The sequence below is a fragment of the Tetrao urogallus genome, assembly GCF_951394365.1.
Source record: "Tetrao urogallus genome assembly, chromosome: 8".
Lineage (NCBI taxonomy): Eukaryota > Metazoa > Chordata > Aves > Galliformes > Phasianidae > Tetrao > Tetrao urogallus.
The window spans coordinates 27311524-27328491 of NC_136821.1; the positions used below are offsets into that span (position 1 = coordinate 27311524).

General features: G+C 39.8%; 1 protein-coding gene across 1 annotated transcript in view; it reads left to right on the top strand.

The window, feature by feature from the left end:
* Positions 1-16968, top strand: part of HECW2 (HECT, C2 and WW domain containing E3 ubiquitin protein ligase 2) — a gene marked incomplete at both ends in the record, with an annotated part of 101134 nt that overhangs the window by 15937 nt on the left and 68229 nt on the right. The window contains one exon of the mRNA XM_079539131.1: positions 15565-15672. Coding sequence (XP_079395257.1) covers positions 15565-15672 — 108 coding nt within the window. The remainder of the gene's footprint in view (positions 1-15564; positions 15673-16968) is intronic.

Here is a 16968-nt window from a genome sequence, read left to right on the forward strand (position 1 = left end):
AATATAGGTATACTGCTTGCTTGCTTCTTGGATATTTGCTTCTTGGATGTTTGAGTAGTGCTGTTTGTTGTCATTTATCAGTAATGGAATATAGTGTACCTGAATATCACTGAGAAGGTTTAAAATACTGTACTTCAGGTGTACATTAGTAGCAAATGCTTAAAAATGGCATTTGACTTATTATAGCTTTGCTGGGCTTCATAATTAACTTGTATTACCAAATATAAGAATTCTGCTAGTTATTAATAGCTATATCAAATCTAAACTGAACCTTCACGTTAAAAGTGGGAAGCAGGCTCCAGGAGGAGTCCTGTCAGAGCTAAGAATATATAATACCACTTATATGGAATACAGTAGAGCATCTTAGCACATTTGAAGGCAAATAATAGCTATAACCTCAATAATTTCTAAAAAATTCCACTTTTCAGGTCTACTTTTATGCCAATTCAGAACTAAGGATTTTTTTAGAATAAACATTTGAGATGAAAAGCCTGAAAGAGTTTTCCAGTAATGGAAAACCTATGAGATCACATAATCATAAAATCACCAAGGTTGGAAAAGACCTACAAGACCATCCAGTCCAACCATCCGCCTATCACCAATAGTTCTCACTAAACCGTGTCCCTCAACACAACATCTGAAAGAGACAGAGAAACTCCCAGTAAATCTTGCCATGAAGAGGCAGTGAGGAGGAGATGGAAAGTACAGGGCAGGAAAATAACTGGTAATTGTGAGAAAGCAGTGAAAAAGAGTGATTGAACGGGCTTCCTTTGCACACAGTTTGCATGGATGTGCTGTCTTTATGCTGATCCGTTATTATTCCTCTCTGGGTTTTCTACAGCATTGCTTATCAGCCGTTTGGATGCCTTAGCAAACATACAGACATATAAATAAAATAGTAGTGCATTACTGTTTACTTAAGCTAGATGTTTTGTGGTTTGTAAAAAGGGAAGAAGAAATTGCTTGCAGAGAGGTGTCCCCTGTATCATAGCTAATGACTTCACTCTAATAAAGGCAAGAGGGAGAAGCATTGGTGCCTGTTTCTATCTTGAATTTGAACCCATATTCTTGGGTTGTTTCTCTGTTTTATTAGGGGGTTTTACTGCAGTTTAAATGGCTGGAAGGTTGAAAAATGACACAAGAATATTCAAAAATATTTTTCTGTATTCTGGATTTCTAAAAAATTCCCTTGGAAACGAGTACTGTCAAAGATAACAATGGGATAGTTTGCACTGATGCTTAAGCAGCTCATAATATTGAAGGTAAACCTAAAAAAATAAAATAATAACAGCTGCTAAGTGAATATTAAATCCCACAAGATTGTTTGATGTGTATTGCAGAGACATATTTTATTGACAATTTGGGAACAAGGAGGATTTCTAAAAGGTACTGAGAATACTTGGGACTGGCAAGGAAAAAAAGCATTTTAAGAAATGTTTCTGTATTAGATATGGGGAAGGACTTAAATGTGGAGATCAAAATGCTGACTGATGCCATGAGTGTCCAGAGACTGGAATAGGTGAAGAAGAATATTGATTGGACAACATCTGAAACTGCAAGCAATAATCCAGAACAGTCAAAAGTGAAGCTGATGAAGATGTGGATATAGGAGGCAGACTTTCTCTGATTTCTTGGATCCATAGGTGTGCTCAGTATTCATGGGACAGCTCTTTTCATTTTCCTTTGCATTTCTGTGGGAGTTCCACATGCAGGGCTTCTTGTTTTAGTCCTTTCCCCCTAGGCAATAAATAATAATAAAAAAGTAGCATCAAGGTTAAGTAAACACCAAGTGAAACAAAGGCTGAAACTGCAGGAGTGATGGAGAGGCTAAATTAGTTTCTTCAAGATCCTTGAAGAGTGTCTGGCACTGACTTTCCCCCTTGCTGATTCATTCCAAGAAAAAAAATGGAGCTTTGGGAAACCTAGAGGAGGGATTTATTGTCAATAGCAAAATGAAATGACCAACTAGCTGGCCATAAAATCTGCTGATGGATCATCATGTGCAAAAGCTGGGTCAGCTCTTTGGTGATGCTGGCTCTGTAGCTCAGAATGTTTTGTGCTCTGAATGTTACACCCTTGCTAATGAAGAGTGTTTTTTTATTTTTTTTTAAGTATGTATTTCTTAATATAAAATCTTTCGCTGATTCTAGTTGAAACTTTCACCTGCACAAAAAGGTGCTCAGGACAGCTAGTGCAGGGCATGCATCCATGAACAGTTCAATCAGCTAAGCCTATTTTGTGATCGTCTTCTTTCTCTTTGGTGGCCATCAGCAGAGCAAGCCATCTGGTGAGGGAGCAATTCCTTCCCATTACACAGCTGAGAGTGCTTGAGAGCAGTCCAGCTCATTAGAATGCCTTGTGCCTGCAGGAGTGTTTAAGAAGTAATACTACCTCTCATCTCCTCTACTTTCTTCTGAGTTGTTCTAGAAAAGAAGTTTACCCAATGTAGCCTTTTGGTTTGCTTGCAGTTTGCATGTGTACAATGAAACATTTTTTCTCCAGAATTTATTTGGAACTGTTATATGTATGTAAGGAATTACTTGGGTCAGAGAATCTTCTATTGAATGTTATGAGTTCATGATTAGAAATGCAAGCTCCCGCTGATGGCATGGCCGCTATGTTGTTGAATTCCTTTATTTTGAGGGGCAAAAAAACCACTGAGGTTACTTTTTAGATGTAGCTGTTTAGGATTGGTTGGTGTTTGTATTCCAGCAGTACCTGGAGAGCCCAATCGATCAAGGTGTTGCACATGCGAAGTCCCAACCTGCAGTGGCTAAGCTCAGCTTTAGTGCTGCGTGAGTGATTGCTCACGCTTCATAGAATCATGGAATCATACAATGGGTTGGGTTGAAAAGGACCGCTAAGATCATCTAGTTTCAACCCCCCTGCCGTGGAGAGGGTTGCTTACCACTAGATCAGGCTGCCCAGAGCCACATCCAGCCCGGCCTTTGAAAGCCTCCAGGGATGGGGCATCCACAACCTCCTTGGGCAACCTGTTCCAGTGCGTCACCACCCTCTGTGTGAAAAACTACCTCCTAATATCTAACCTAAATCTCCCGTCCTAGTTAAAAACCATTTCCCCTTGTCCTATCACTATCAATCCATCTAAACAACCACTCCCCCTGCTGTTTATATGCTCCTTCAAGTACTGGAAGGCCACAATGAGTCTCCATTGAGCCTTCTCTTCTCCAAGTAAAACAAGCCCAGTTCCTTCAACCTTTCCTCATAGGAGAGGTGCTCCAACCCTCTGATCATCTTAGTGGACCTCCTCTGGACACTTGCTAAAATGTAAATGTAGCTTGGAATATGAGTGGGGGAAAAAAACCAAAAACAACATCAGAACATATTAGTGGATAATTTTAAAAGAGAATTCAGATTGTGTTTTATAGAATATTATTGCAGAAATTGAAAATTTTGCTACACCTTGAGTAAAGTACAGTGGGATTTGTAGAATTATTGTTGATGATAGTGGTCAATATCTAGTCCTTGTTTTGTAGCAGTTTGGAAGTTTATTAACCCGTTAATAAAATATAGTTCCTAGCAATAAATTGTAATTTCAGTTTGATAAAGAGAAGATGAAAGAAGGAAGTAAGCACATTGCTTATTAAAAAAATTGCAAATTTGAGGTGAGCTTTTAAATTACTCACGTCATTATTAAATTGTAGGGCATGGGAATTGGGATGACTTCTGTTAATTAGAACTAGGGTGGCTCCTGCTAATTAGGGCAAAGAGATTAATAGTTTATTTTATACGCAGTAATAGGTTTGATGCTTGCTTCAAGATAGGTCCCTTCCAAAGAGGGATAGTTGCTTCTTCTGTATGAGCAGAAAGAAAATGGAAACAGAAGGAAGAACAAAAAGGAAAGACAGAAAATAGAAGATATTGTGGGTGACCCTGCGAATCCATAACAACAACTGTGCTGGTAATAAATTTACTTTGCTTCATGCAGACAGTATAGATGCAACATGGAGCAAGTTGCAAAGTGTAATCTGGGAAAAAGGTTGATGCTAAGGCATCAGTTTCAGTGTTTCAGTGAGTTTTGGTGAACAATTGCCAAACAATTGTTTTCTGGTATCTGATCTAAACATTTCAGAAATAGAAACAGACCAACAACAACAAAAAAGACTTAGAGCAGTTACAAAGTACTTATAAAAAATAACATCCATTTGTTTTGTAGTCTCTTTTTGAGATCTCCTGTGCTTTCTAAACACGTGCATTTCAGTGATGTATGTGACTTTTACAGGGCAGATGTATGTTTCACAGTGATTCAAAATGGAATTTTATTTTTAGATTTGCAAACAAAAAAAGTAAAAGGAGAACAGTCATTTTGACTTTATTTTAAGGCCTCTCTGTTATGGCAGTTGCATTTGCTTGATGCTTCCGCAAAGAAAACCTCTTTTTACATGTAAGTTGGTACCAGGAGAACAACATGTGGATTGCATTATGTTAAAAGATAGCTACAAACTCATTTGTTTTCCACATGAACATAGATTTTACCAAAATTAAACCCTGAAGAGGTGGTTACGTCATTGGTGAATCAGTGTGATTTCCCCTACCACAGACTGCTCAGTGCTGCCCAAACTTTGCCTACCCCAAATATTGCAGTCCTCAGAAACCTGAAATGTGTGCTGTTTGTCAGAGAACTCCACCTGGTTGTTGTTGGTGTGAACACCTGAGGTCGTGTTGTGGCTGGATTCTCCCTGTGTTGCCAGGACTGCCCTTGGAGGTGATGCTTGTGGACTTGTAGGTAAGGTGAAGGTGTTGCTAAGTGCTCCCCTGTTCAGAGGGAAGATCCTTTCCCCAGAGCAAGATCTGGTGGCCAGCTTGGCACTCCAACACACACTTCTGTCAGGCTGTGTGTAGCTCCTTAAAGCAGTGATCATCCCATTGAGGTCCCCATTGTCACCTGTGGCTCACAGCTGAGGTGCTTCAGACAGGACAGCCCTGGGATTTGAATTCATGGGGAAGGGAGAGTAGGGGGAAGAGAAGTGACATGTCTCAGAATCTCTGCCACTGAGTGGCTGCTAATAATGATCTTATGACAGAGCCCAATTAGGGGCTGTGAAGGAGGTGGAAGATGGGGACTGCTGACCACAGTGACCAGCTGCCACAACTAGCTGGGCTTTCCTGAAGTGGTTTTACTGCTTCCGTTTTGGAAATGTTTTATCAGGAAAAAAGCAAAGTAAATCAAAATCAAATTCAACTAACCAACCAACAACAGCAACAACAAAAAACCAAAGCAAAAAAAACCCATCAACAACCAGCAGTTCTGGTATCCTTCTCAGTTGGGTACTTGCATACATGATCACGAACTGCTTGACCATAAAGACCAATGTGAAGACCATGAGATAAATGACCTCTCACTTCTTTCTCTGGCTGTGAGATGACTTGAGTACTGTACAAACCCAGTCACGCCAGAGAAAGCCCTCTGTGTAAATGCAGCTGTGCTAGCAAAATTGTGCTTTTGTTGGTAGTGTTTATCTACCAACAAAATTTATCTGAGGTCAGGATGGGAAGTGTTGACAAAAGCACAGCTTTGCTGGTATGTCTTCCACATTAGGAATACTTTGTTATATTTTCCAGTTTTTCTGGCAAAGACTTGTGAGGAGTTATGTGGTTGCAGATAAGTGTGCTTGCCCTTTATTCCCAAAGAGCTGCAATCCTCTTCTGCGTGCAGCTCTAGCAAGCTCAGCAGCTCGTGCGCTGTCAGCAAACAAGCGCTTATCTAATGGCTGTATGGCTGTAGTCAAGAGGGAAAATGATGGAAAACATTCCACAATAAACCTAGACTGGCAGATTGAATATGACACAAATAAAAGTTTAGATTTTTTTTTTTTGAAGTCATCTTTGACATCATATAGCACACTAATTAATTTTACGGCTATTTAACACATGGCTTGTGTTTCTAGCTTTGCTAAATACTTTTATCCCAGCCTACCAGGCCCTCAGGAGAGTTGTACACACAGTTTTTCTTTTTTGTTAGGTTTACTTTGTTAGGTTTTTACCAGTAAAACCAGGTGGTAATCACCTTTACTTTGCGTGTTGTAATTCACTTTGCCTTGACACAGGAGCTGTTAAATAGCAAACCAGGAAAAAGAAATGACCTAAGTTTTTACATCTGTGACTAGAAAGAGAAAGATGCAATCGAACACCTACTGAACAAGAAATGTTGTATTTTTGCACACAGAGCAGTGGATGTCGCTTCTCTTCAGGCTGCTAGGATGTGGCAGTACAGGGGATGTATTTGGGGATGTGGTGATAAACTGTGTTTATCAGAGAGAGAAGCGTATTAAGAAGGGGTAAGGTCATTATGAAGATAGATTTACTGGGACGATAAGACCCAGGTCTGCATGAAGCCAAGCAGAGCCACTAATTGCATGGTTAGGGGGACAGTGCACTTTCTCAGCCGATCCGTGTGATGCTGACAACATTGCCTTTCCTGAAATGCATCCTTTTTCAAGTGTTAACTCGTACTTTCTTTTTTTCTCCCTACTGCTTGTTCCTTTGGGCTTTAGGTAGCCTCTATTCCCTGTTTCCCTCACAAGAATAGTTTCATGTTACAGGGAACGCACGGTCTTTTTAGCAGGGTGTGAGATATTCCCTCTCTCTGTGGCTCCATGTCTGTGTGGCTATAGTTAGAGACAACCCGAGCACTGCATGCAAGAGCTGCATGGGGTTGGGCTTCCAGCTATGGCTGGGGCTGTTCAGGAACCCACACCATGGGGGGAGCACTGGGGATGTGGGCCTTGCACGTGTATTGAAACCAACACCTGAAGCACGGCAAGAATGGAATGTTCCTCACTTCGTGGAAGAGGATTAGTATGATTTTCAGGAAAGAGATTAAACTTGAGGTCATTTCCTTCCTATTGTTATGCTTTTGAATTTTTGCCAAGGAGATGGGTGAAAGGATCTATTTTTGTCTTTGAACACTTTGAATTTAAATTATGTCTTTACTTTGAATACAGAGGAGTGAAACTGCACTTTATTCTTGCCGTTGTACTCTGTGGTGTGTCTGAAAACTTACAGATTTCTTTCAGTGTCTTTCTTTTTACTGGCATTGTGGTTAATTAAGCATTTGAGTTGCTTCTGTGCCTTCAAATATCACATTCCATGTGGGTGCATGAAGCTGCTCTGATCTTTAGAGCTGAAGTGTTTCTCATGAACATAGGGAGGGAAATAATACATATAATGCTAGAAAAACTAGGAAATGATCTGTTTTAGGGTCTTAGGATAAAGACTGTGAGAATGGGAGCAAGGATCATTGCTTACTACTCCGTCAATTTAAACTTGAATAGCAAGAAGTTTTAGTTGGTTGTACAGTATTTGGATGCAGAACATGTTACAATTTTGTCTTGTGCTCAGCTTCTAGCTTGGAGGGAGATGTGTGGGGAATACAGCTCGTCTCTCACTGTCCTGTCAGTCACTGGTAAAAAGTGAAGAATTGCTCTTGCTGGTACAGTGCAATAACTGTCAGCAATGTAATATGTTTGGTGTAAATGCAGTCATGGGGGACACTCAAAGAGATGCAACTGGATTGCCCAAGGGCTTCCCTCCTCTCGCCTTTCTGGGGGGTTGCTTTGTGGGTGTTTGAAGCTTTGCAGCCGCTGAGTCTGCAACAGTTGTAAATTTCTTTTGCAATAGCCTGCTTCTGGTGTTCTCTCCCCTTTTGTTCCCTTGAGGTGCTCACAGGAACACAAAATATGAGAGCAGCTTTCAGTTCTGTATTAGCACAAAGTCTGTCTTAATTTCTGGGACTGGAAACATTTGTTGGAAAGTCTTCAAGCTGAGCAGAAGTATTCATGTGTTATTTTTCTTGCTGTGTTTTTGGTTGCCCGGTTTCCACTTGGGAAAAATGAAATTTGCTTGAGAGCTTTAACATAGTGCTCCATGAACATCTTATTGCACAAAATGCTGAAAAGGTTTCTGTCTCCAGACATCTGGGCATCTGCTGCAGTGCTTGAACCCTATTTCTAAAACGGCCTCAAAATGCCCTGTCTGTTAGTGTGGTACTGGGACTGCTTTGGCCCAATCTGTGTCCTTGCTGTGAACAGAAGGAGCTGCTGGCATCCACCAGGAAGGAAGGTTGGGGCAGTCAGAGTATCTGGCACAGAGGAGCCTTGTCCCAGCCCTGTGGCGTCTACCAGCCTGCAAGAGGAGAAGCAGGAATGGTGGTGCCTGGCCACCTGCCTGTCTTCCTGCTCAGAGTGCTCAGTGGGCAGTTACCCTGGGCTGAGGGTAGCTTCACCCCAGCTGCTGTCACAAGCAGTCTGCTCTTCTTGAAAATACCTGGATTGTAGGGCAAATGAAGTACCAAGTAAATGCCGACCTGCACTTCTGTGGGCTCCTGCTGCTTTCGTCACCATGCCAGCCTTGTTGTCGCCTCTCCCCGTTGGATGGGCTGTAGTCTGTGCTTTGGTATCCTCCCATGGAAAAGGCAAGGAAGGAAGTGCCGGGAGGATGGGGTTTTTGCTTCCTGTACCCTCCGGATGGGAGTGGCTACAAATAGCTTTGCTGGAAGGACATAATACTTGACGCATTCTAACATTGGCTAGTTGAACCCAGATAAACCCTTGATTAAAGGGGAAGATGCAGGCAGTTGCGTGTAACTGCTAGAAACTGCCTGGGAGTTTGCAGCTATTCTTCTGAAATCCTCTCCTTAAAATGACGGGGAGGAAGAGAGAGCAGAGAAGCAGCCTGAGAAGCGTGACTGTGCATCAGTGTTAATGCAGAGCTGAAGTGTCCAGAGCGAGCTGCACAACCTGGCCCCAAAAGGCAAATTCTGTAGAAAATATTGTTTGTGATTGGAAACGAGTGTGGCTTTTAGGATCCACTGATCTTTTTTAATTCTCCAGTTTGTTAATTGGATTCATATGGAGGAATGCAGTTTAGGATCCTCAGATACCCTTTGGAACGGCCAGGTAAGGCTAGAAGGTGCTTCAAAGTATTGATCTAATTTCATCATTGTGTTGCATACACTAGTGCTGTCTTCTCTGAAAAATCATCTGGTTCCTGTAGAAAGCTTGTGAGTTGTTGGCTGTCTGACACTGGGACTTAAATGAATATTGCAAATTAAAGGCTGTATACATTGAGTTAACATTTGGTCATGGGACAGTAACTGTATTTTAAATGGGTTGCTAAAATGTGATTTATTCTAATAATGGTTTGCAACAAACACTCTGCTTGCAAGTGCTAATTTGCTTACTGACTTTACAGAAAGGGAGTGAGGCCTCAGGTGATACAAACTTTTCTTCTTCTTTAAATGTGTCCATTAAAATAATTAGAGAGTGCCAAAGTGAAAATATTGCACAAAATCTAGTGCTGTAAACTTGTACTCAATCAGTTGCTTAAGATACACAGTACTCTCTGTTATAGCATTGTTAGCTTTACATTTTTTTGACTGTCTGTTTTATTCCTTGCTCACATGTGGAACTGCCTGCTCACAACAAAAAGTGGAGTGCACTTAGTGGCAGTAGGGTTGAGATTTTGGAAGTCACGCAGTAACATGCATCTAAATCAGGCTTCTGTTTTACACAGAAAGTGCCATCATAGAAATGTCCTGATGCTTGGCTCAAAATTCAGTTCAGAATTATTCTCCAGTGCAGGTTAACTACAATCCTGTTACTTTTAGAGGCTGATATAGTATAGATATATATTAGATATAGTAAAATAGCTAATGGCTGATAATTTAAAACAGTATGTTTAAGAGAGAAACTGGTATCAGTGAATCTCAGCTTAAGACAAATCTATACTTAGTCTTTCTATCCATAAGCCTGCAGCTCCCATACTGCACACAGTAAGAGAATATCTGACAAGAGAAATAATGTTTAGAATGATGCTTTATAACTATCAGTAGGCTGAATATACACACACACCCTTGCTAACTCATCATTTTTGGTGTCCAAGAATGTATTAAAATTAACCTGAAATGCTAAGGGGTCAAATTTTGACGATCAGAACTTAATTTTTAAAATTAAGAATGTATAATACAAGCGTTTGAAAAGGTTTTACATAAAATATCTTCCAGAAAGGCATAAAAAAACAGAGCTTAGAAGGTAAATCTCAAATAAGATTCCCACAGAATTATGTTGGGATACAATAGTGTTACCAAAATGATTGATCTCTTCTGAGCTGAGCTGCATGGATTTCAAGAGCAATGAATTAGAAGACTCATATACAATACTGAAATACAAAAAATGCAAAATTGTGTATAATTATATCCTCTCAGTTATATTCTGAATTTCCTTCCCTCTCAGCTCTGCATTAAAGCATCTGTAAGTATCACAGGATTACAGAATCGCAGGGGTTGGAAGGGGCCTTGAGATCAAGTCCAACTCGCTGCTAAAGCAGGTGCCGTACAATAGATTACACGGGTAGGTGTCCAGCTGGATCGTGAGTAACTCTGTAGGAGGAGGCTCTGCAACCTCACTGGGCAGCCTATTCCAGTGATCCATCACCCTTACCATGAAGAAATTATTCCACATGTTAGTATGGAACTTCCTATATTCAAGTTCTAGGCCGTTACTCCTTGTCCTTTCTCTACGCACTGCCAAGAAGAGCCTGGCTTCATCCATTTGCCTTCCACCTCTGTTTAGACAGTTATAAATGTTTATCAGATCTTTTCTCAGTCTTCTTTTCCCCAGGCTGACCAGACCCAGTTTACTCAGCCTTTCCTCATGCATGAGATGCTGCAGGCCTTTAATTATCTTTGTTACCCTCTGCTGGACTCCTTCAAGGAGATCCCAGTCTTTTTTGAACTGGGAGCCCAGAACTGGATCTGTTAGTCTAAATATGGCCTCAGCAGGGCAGAATAGAGGGGGAGAATTGCCTCCCTTGACATGCTGGCCATGCTTTTTAATGCACCCCAAGACACCATTAGTCTTGTTGGCAAACTGCTAGCTTATGGCCAACCTGTTGTCTATCAGGACCCCCAGGTCCTTCTCCGCAGAGCTCCTTTCCAGTGGATTATCCCCTCACCTGTACGGATGCATTGTGATTGTTAAAGTATGTTGCAGAGACCAAACAATCACTGTAGGGAACATTTTTTTTTCTTCCTGTATGATAAATGGAAGATACTTCCACAGTAGAAGTTTGTTAATTCCATAATTTTCGTGGGTTTTTTTTTTTTTTTTTTTGGGTGAAGAATAAAAATCCTCTGTTTTTATGGAGACAAGCCTTTTGTCTACTCCACTAGTGACCATATGAGCTGGGACGAGAAGTGAGCATTGGTTTGCACCTGAGCAGTCTGTGCACTGGGCTCTCAGGCTAGCTTTAGTGACCATGAGTAGCAATTCTTCCTTTTTAACTTGTTTTGTTTTCGAAGACTGGTATCTGTTTTGTTTATTTGTTAGTTTGAACTATACAAAGTGTCACTCTGTGGTGATGTATTTCAGATATAAATCTTTTTTTAGAAATAGTGAAAAAACTTCTTCCTTACACAACAATATCCAAAAATATCAGAAATTGTGAGACACAAAGAACAAAATGTAAACTGCACAGAAGCCTCCTGTCTTCTTATACTTTTGCATAAGGTACTTCAGATACTTTAGCAGGGCTTTCTGCGCTGTCTCACATAACATACATTTGCGTAGACAGACTGATGGAATGCAGGCTAAATAGGTGGATAATGAAGTGGGCTGACAACTGGATCAGCTGCTATTAGACATCCTGGAAGACAGGACAAATCCTCAGCAAGCTTGCAGATGGGCCGAAACTGGCAAGAACTGCCAGTTCCTGATAAACTGATAAAGCAGCTAGTTGTGCTGCCATTCAGGTGGACCTCAAGAGGATGGAGAAATGAGTGAGCAAGAGGGTCATGACCAAGTCTTTCAACCCCTGAAACCAGTCAATATGAAGTTGACTGCCTGCAAAGCAGCTTTCAGAAAAAGACTTGTTGGTCCTTCTGAGCAAGTCAAACAGGAGCCAGAGGTGCATCCTTGAAATGAAGCTGTCTGCTGACATCTGGGGCTGTGTTAGAAAGCGATAAGAAATGGTCCTAAGTGTCTGCTGTACATGAGTGGAGCCACATGTCCTGTCATGAATGTACAGGATCTTCTTGTGGCTCTTACTCTTGCATTGAGCGGCATTCTGTTGTGCAAACTCATTATGTTAAAATGATCCCTTCTTTCATTGAGATGTTCAGTACTTGTATATAGCTTTGCACTTAATATAGCCTTACTGAATTGGGAATGTTACACGTACTGTTGGTACCTTATATACCTTAAGTGGTTTTGTAAAGATGGCGAGTCCTAAAAGGGAAAACATTATTACTTTGAACATTTTTGCTGCACAGTGATTTCAAAGAGCGCTAGGCAGTGTAGAGTCCACACAGAGATATTTATTATTATGACCCACTTTTCATTGCAGAGCATCATAAATTTTCCCGCTTACTCATTTTTACAAGGCTTGCAATATGGTGAGACATCAGATACTTTCTGTAATATTTTGTGTTTACAGAAGATAAAATGATGCTGTGGGTCTTCCTTTGTTCTGTTTCTTTCAGAACCGTAGATCAACTTGACAAGATACCAGTGCAGAAGGACAGTATTTTTTTTTTGGGTATTTCATGTTCTGGGAAGAGATATTTATATCTACTCTCTGGCCCAGATTCTAGAACAGCAGCCAGTTTCACAAACAGCAACAATTAGCAGCTAAAAGGGGACCAGAATGTCTTGGAGTTGAGGATCCCTGGGGAATATATGTAGGTTTTTGAGAAGAGGAGTGATGAAGTAGTGGTAATTTTGGCATTCTGCTTTTTGTGCTCTCAAACACTTTAGTCTTCCCTCCAACTCCCCTCCACACACACATCTGAGTGTTGCTGAGGCTTATCACAGCTGAACCTTTTTATTGCAGTTGTTGATAGGCAAATTTCTGCACTATTGTCTGCTTCAGTGTTATCATGCTATTTGATTTCTTTTTACTGTTTCGTTCCTTTCTTTAAAATCCACGTACTGATCTCTGAAGTTATTTTTCCATATACATAACAAAATAACAAAATTTTTCTCTCTATGTGAATAACTTCATGCGAGTAGAAAGAATCAACTGTTTCAGGGGAAAATCAAAGTTGTCCAAAATAAATTTTGTAATCTGAGTAGACTGCTGTCAGGCAGAGACCAGTTAGCATTTTTCATCCATCCATCTCCACCACCTTCTGTTGCAATGGCAGTGTGCCTGTGGGCAGAGCATCAATGATTTACTCTTCATTACTGCAGAGGAGACTATTTCTGGATAGAAGAACTGAAAATTCAGAAGTGTTGAATTGTATTAATTAAGTTGTTAGTAAATGTGCTGCCTTGTAGCAATCAGCTCAGCATTTATGCTTGGCTTGCATGTTCTTCATGCAGGACCTTTTCTGAACTTCACTGACGTCCCTGTAAAGATTTCTGTTGACTTTAGTTACCGATTTTAAAAGACCAGGAACAAATGCTTGTAGCTGAAGCGTTGGAAGTCTTGCTATTAAGTGCTTATTTCATGCCTTCAAACTTTCTGGTTTTTTTTTAAAAAAAAATAGTCAAGTACTCTTTTATTTACTTTAGACGTACTGAGAACACTGAATAATTTAATATTGCTTGTATTGGAAGTATCCTTGGAATTTTCTAAGAATCTGTTTGCTTTTGGTAGTGAAGTGTAGTTTGTGAACCAAAAGAGATACTAATGGAAATATGCTAGACATTAAACTGGCACTCAGGGGAAGCATGGGATATGTCCGTGGAAGAAAATAGTGGGACCTCGGGTTAGAAAGGCACATTCCAAAGAAGAAACTAACAAGAAAACCAACCCAGAAACAAGCAAACAAAACCCAACCAGCTCAACATCATATTGCTTGCTTACATACAGAGATCTTTGAGGCTCCTGAAATGCTTTACAGGCTGTACTTCTAGAATTTCTCTATTTTTGAGAAAAATGAATATGTGGATAAGATGCAGCTTTCTTTGCTCTTTTTTTTTTTTTTTTTTTTTTTTTTTTTCTTTTTTTTTTTCAGTAATGAAGATAATCATGCATGCTATAAATTTTTATTGCCTGTGTGCTTGCCTTTATGATGCGTGCAGTTTCCTCATGGAAAGTTAAACCTGATGGTATTGGAGTCGGCTGAGGATAGAGATTGTCCAGCTGCACTCTGTGCTGGGTGGCCTCACCTCCTCACCGCCCAGCACTGTTTGGGTGCTGCAACATAAGAAGGACATGTAGCTATTAGAGAGCATCCAAAGGAGGGCTACAAAAGAGAAGGGTCTGAGGACGGGGTGTGTGAGGAGCAGTTGAGGTGGATCAGGTGGGGGTTAGGGAGGGCTTCTGCCCCAGACTGTATTTTTAAGTCAAGAGTAACAAAGCTGCGTTCTTGATTATTCTTTCATAAATAGTGTATGATTTTCTAAAATGTAAGTGACAGTTCTTTAGTTTTATTTATGTGGGACTTCTTTTCAAAGAAACTGGGCTTGATTGGATAAGAGCTTCCTGAACAGAGCTACAGGAGCCTTAAGTTTTTGGTGAAATCTTTTTAAGATTGCAGAATGCATTCAAATTTGTGTTATAAAACAAATTTATGTACTTATTTTTTAAGAGTCAGGGTTATTACGTGCCACTGAGGAAAGGAGGATCTTGTACTTGAGGCAGGAGGTATATTTATATGATTAAGAAGCGACTTCATAAGCGCACTTTTAACTTGTTATGATGCCTACTTCCAAAGAACTTCCTGTATGAAAGAAGTTGTATTTATGTCAGCTTCCTCTGGGTCATCCTAACCTTTGTGCCCTTCCAACAGCTTCTCCCTCTGTTTGTGTTTCATTCAAACAGCATTCTGAGTTTCTGAACACAGGCTGGTAAGTAAAAACAAACCCCGTGACCTGTTTTTGTTTGTTATGACAAAAACATTTCTTAAGGAGGAGAAAATACCAATACTGCTGAACTGGTCTTCAGAGACTTACTGTTTGCATCTCAGTTTTCCTCTTTGGAATTTATTTCTTTCATTTTTTTTCACTCATTTGTGTTTTTGGCTTATTAAGTGATGCACTCTGCCTTTAGGACTTAGTTCACTAGTACGTAATAGTGCTGGCTGGGAAATTGAATGTGCCATATTTTTTGGTGTATGTATAAAATATTCTCTCCAGATCTCAAAATGTAGGGATACTTCAAAAAGTGAAGCAAGTTCTGATACCTGTACATCACTGCTAAGGAGCAAGTGCCAGATTTTCACAGCACAGAACGAGACCATCGTATAAAACGGTGTTGCAGCTCCATGATGAAGTTGCAATCAACTATACATTCCTGTCAGCCTGTCTGTTTGAGTAGGAGAAGTTTTGGAATTTAATGCTTTATCTTGGCAGTTTGCCTCTTAAAGGAAACCGTATATTTACTTTGACTCTGTATGTCTGTTAAGTCTGCATAAAGTGATCTATCTACTGTAAGAGAAGCCGTGTATCTTTTCTTTGTTAGCTTAACCTTGTTGTTTTTTTTTCTTTTTTCCCCTCATATGTTTTTGTTTCTGGGCCTCTCTAACTAAACAAGAAAATAAAAAACCACCCTGCTTTTAGAAATGCTACATGGCAATGTATGTATTTTTTCTTTTTACAGATGAAAACTCTCCAGCCAATTTCTGGGATTCCAAGAATCGGGGAGTGACTGGCACTCAAAAAGGACAAATTGTATGGCGAATTGAACCTGGTCCCTATTTTATGGAATGTGAGTACCTACTTATCCAGTGGGCAAACATGCCAATTATGTCAAGGCAAACCTGCAGGATTGCACTTGATAGCCATTTTGTCAAACTCTAACAAACCTAAGGGATTGATTGTATTTCTCTTAGTAGCATATTTTTCAATGTGTTTGCTACACATCACAAAAAGTGTATTACACAAAAAAAGTCATGAAAATATTGACTAAAAAAAAATAGTTGAGTTTTGAAGTGCATTTGTATTTTAGGGATGTTCTTGGACAGTGTACTTCAAGAGAACAAAAAGTTGCCTTGTTCAATATTGTGTAGTGTATAAGCAGTGAAAGATGGAGTCCCCTCCCAGGAATTTTAAAGTTTCACCTGGACAAGACATTAATTGTAAATGGACATGAAGAAAAGGATAATAAGGTGACAGTCTTTGCTCATGTTTGTTAGCATTAACATTAGATTTATTGCTGGGAGTTGCCAGCCTTCTGTCCTGTTGCATTAGGATGTCTCAGCTGAAGTTTCATTATGCTGGGAAATTCATTGGGTGGTTTTGAAATATCGAATCTTAGTGTGACTGAAATAAACAAATCTCCAGCAGAGTTCTGCAGTAATTCTTGGTAGTGAAGGTTCAAATCAGAGTGCTAAGCCACTTCATTAGATTACAAGGACTTGCAGTAAGCTAAGCTGCTCTGTTATATGCTTTTTTAATTTAATTTAATTTAATTTTTTTTGCTTTTTAATGAAATATTGTTATTTTACTATGTGATCCACTTAGGAAATCGGATTCTTTAATTCTAAGATGTTGTATATGATGTTTATCCTTTAATTCTAGGATGTTGTATTTGTTGAAAACCCTGATAAGTGTGGCATCAAAGTGGCAATCAGTCCCAAAAGAGCTGTGAGTTGTTCTACCACCTGTTTAGCCTCACAGCAATGTCTTCCTTCATAAATTAGAATATATATATATATATATACACCCACTCTGATATCTTACACTGTAGTGCTTCTAACTGTAAATCTTGGCAGAATTTTCTCTTCTCATTGACTGATACACAGCAATACATGTGTTTCTAAAGATGTCGGGCCTCGCCCCCTCTACTATAAATCATTATTAAGAGTATTTATTTCTAGAAACCATCAGTGAATCTTGCCGACTTAAATCTATGCATCACACAACACATATATTTTAACAAGAAAGAAAGAGCTTTAATCAAATACAATAGGATAAAATCAAAATAGGATTTTGCTACAGAAGAAAAGGGTTGAACTGAAGATAAAGATCAAGAAGATGTGCAGATAGCCATAATATGGACAGA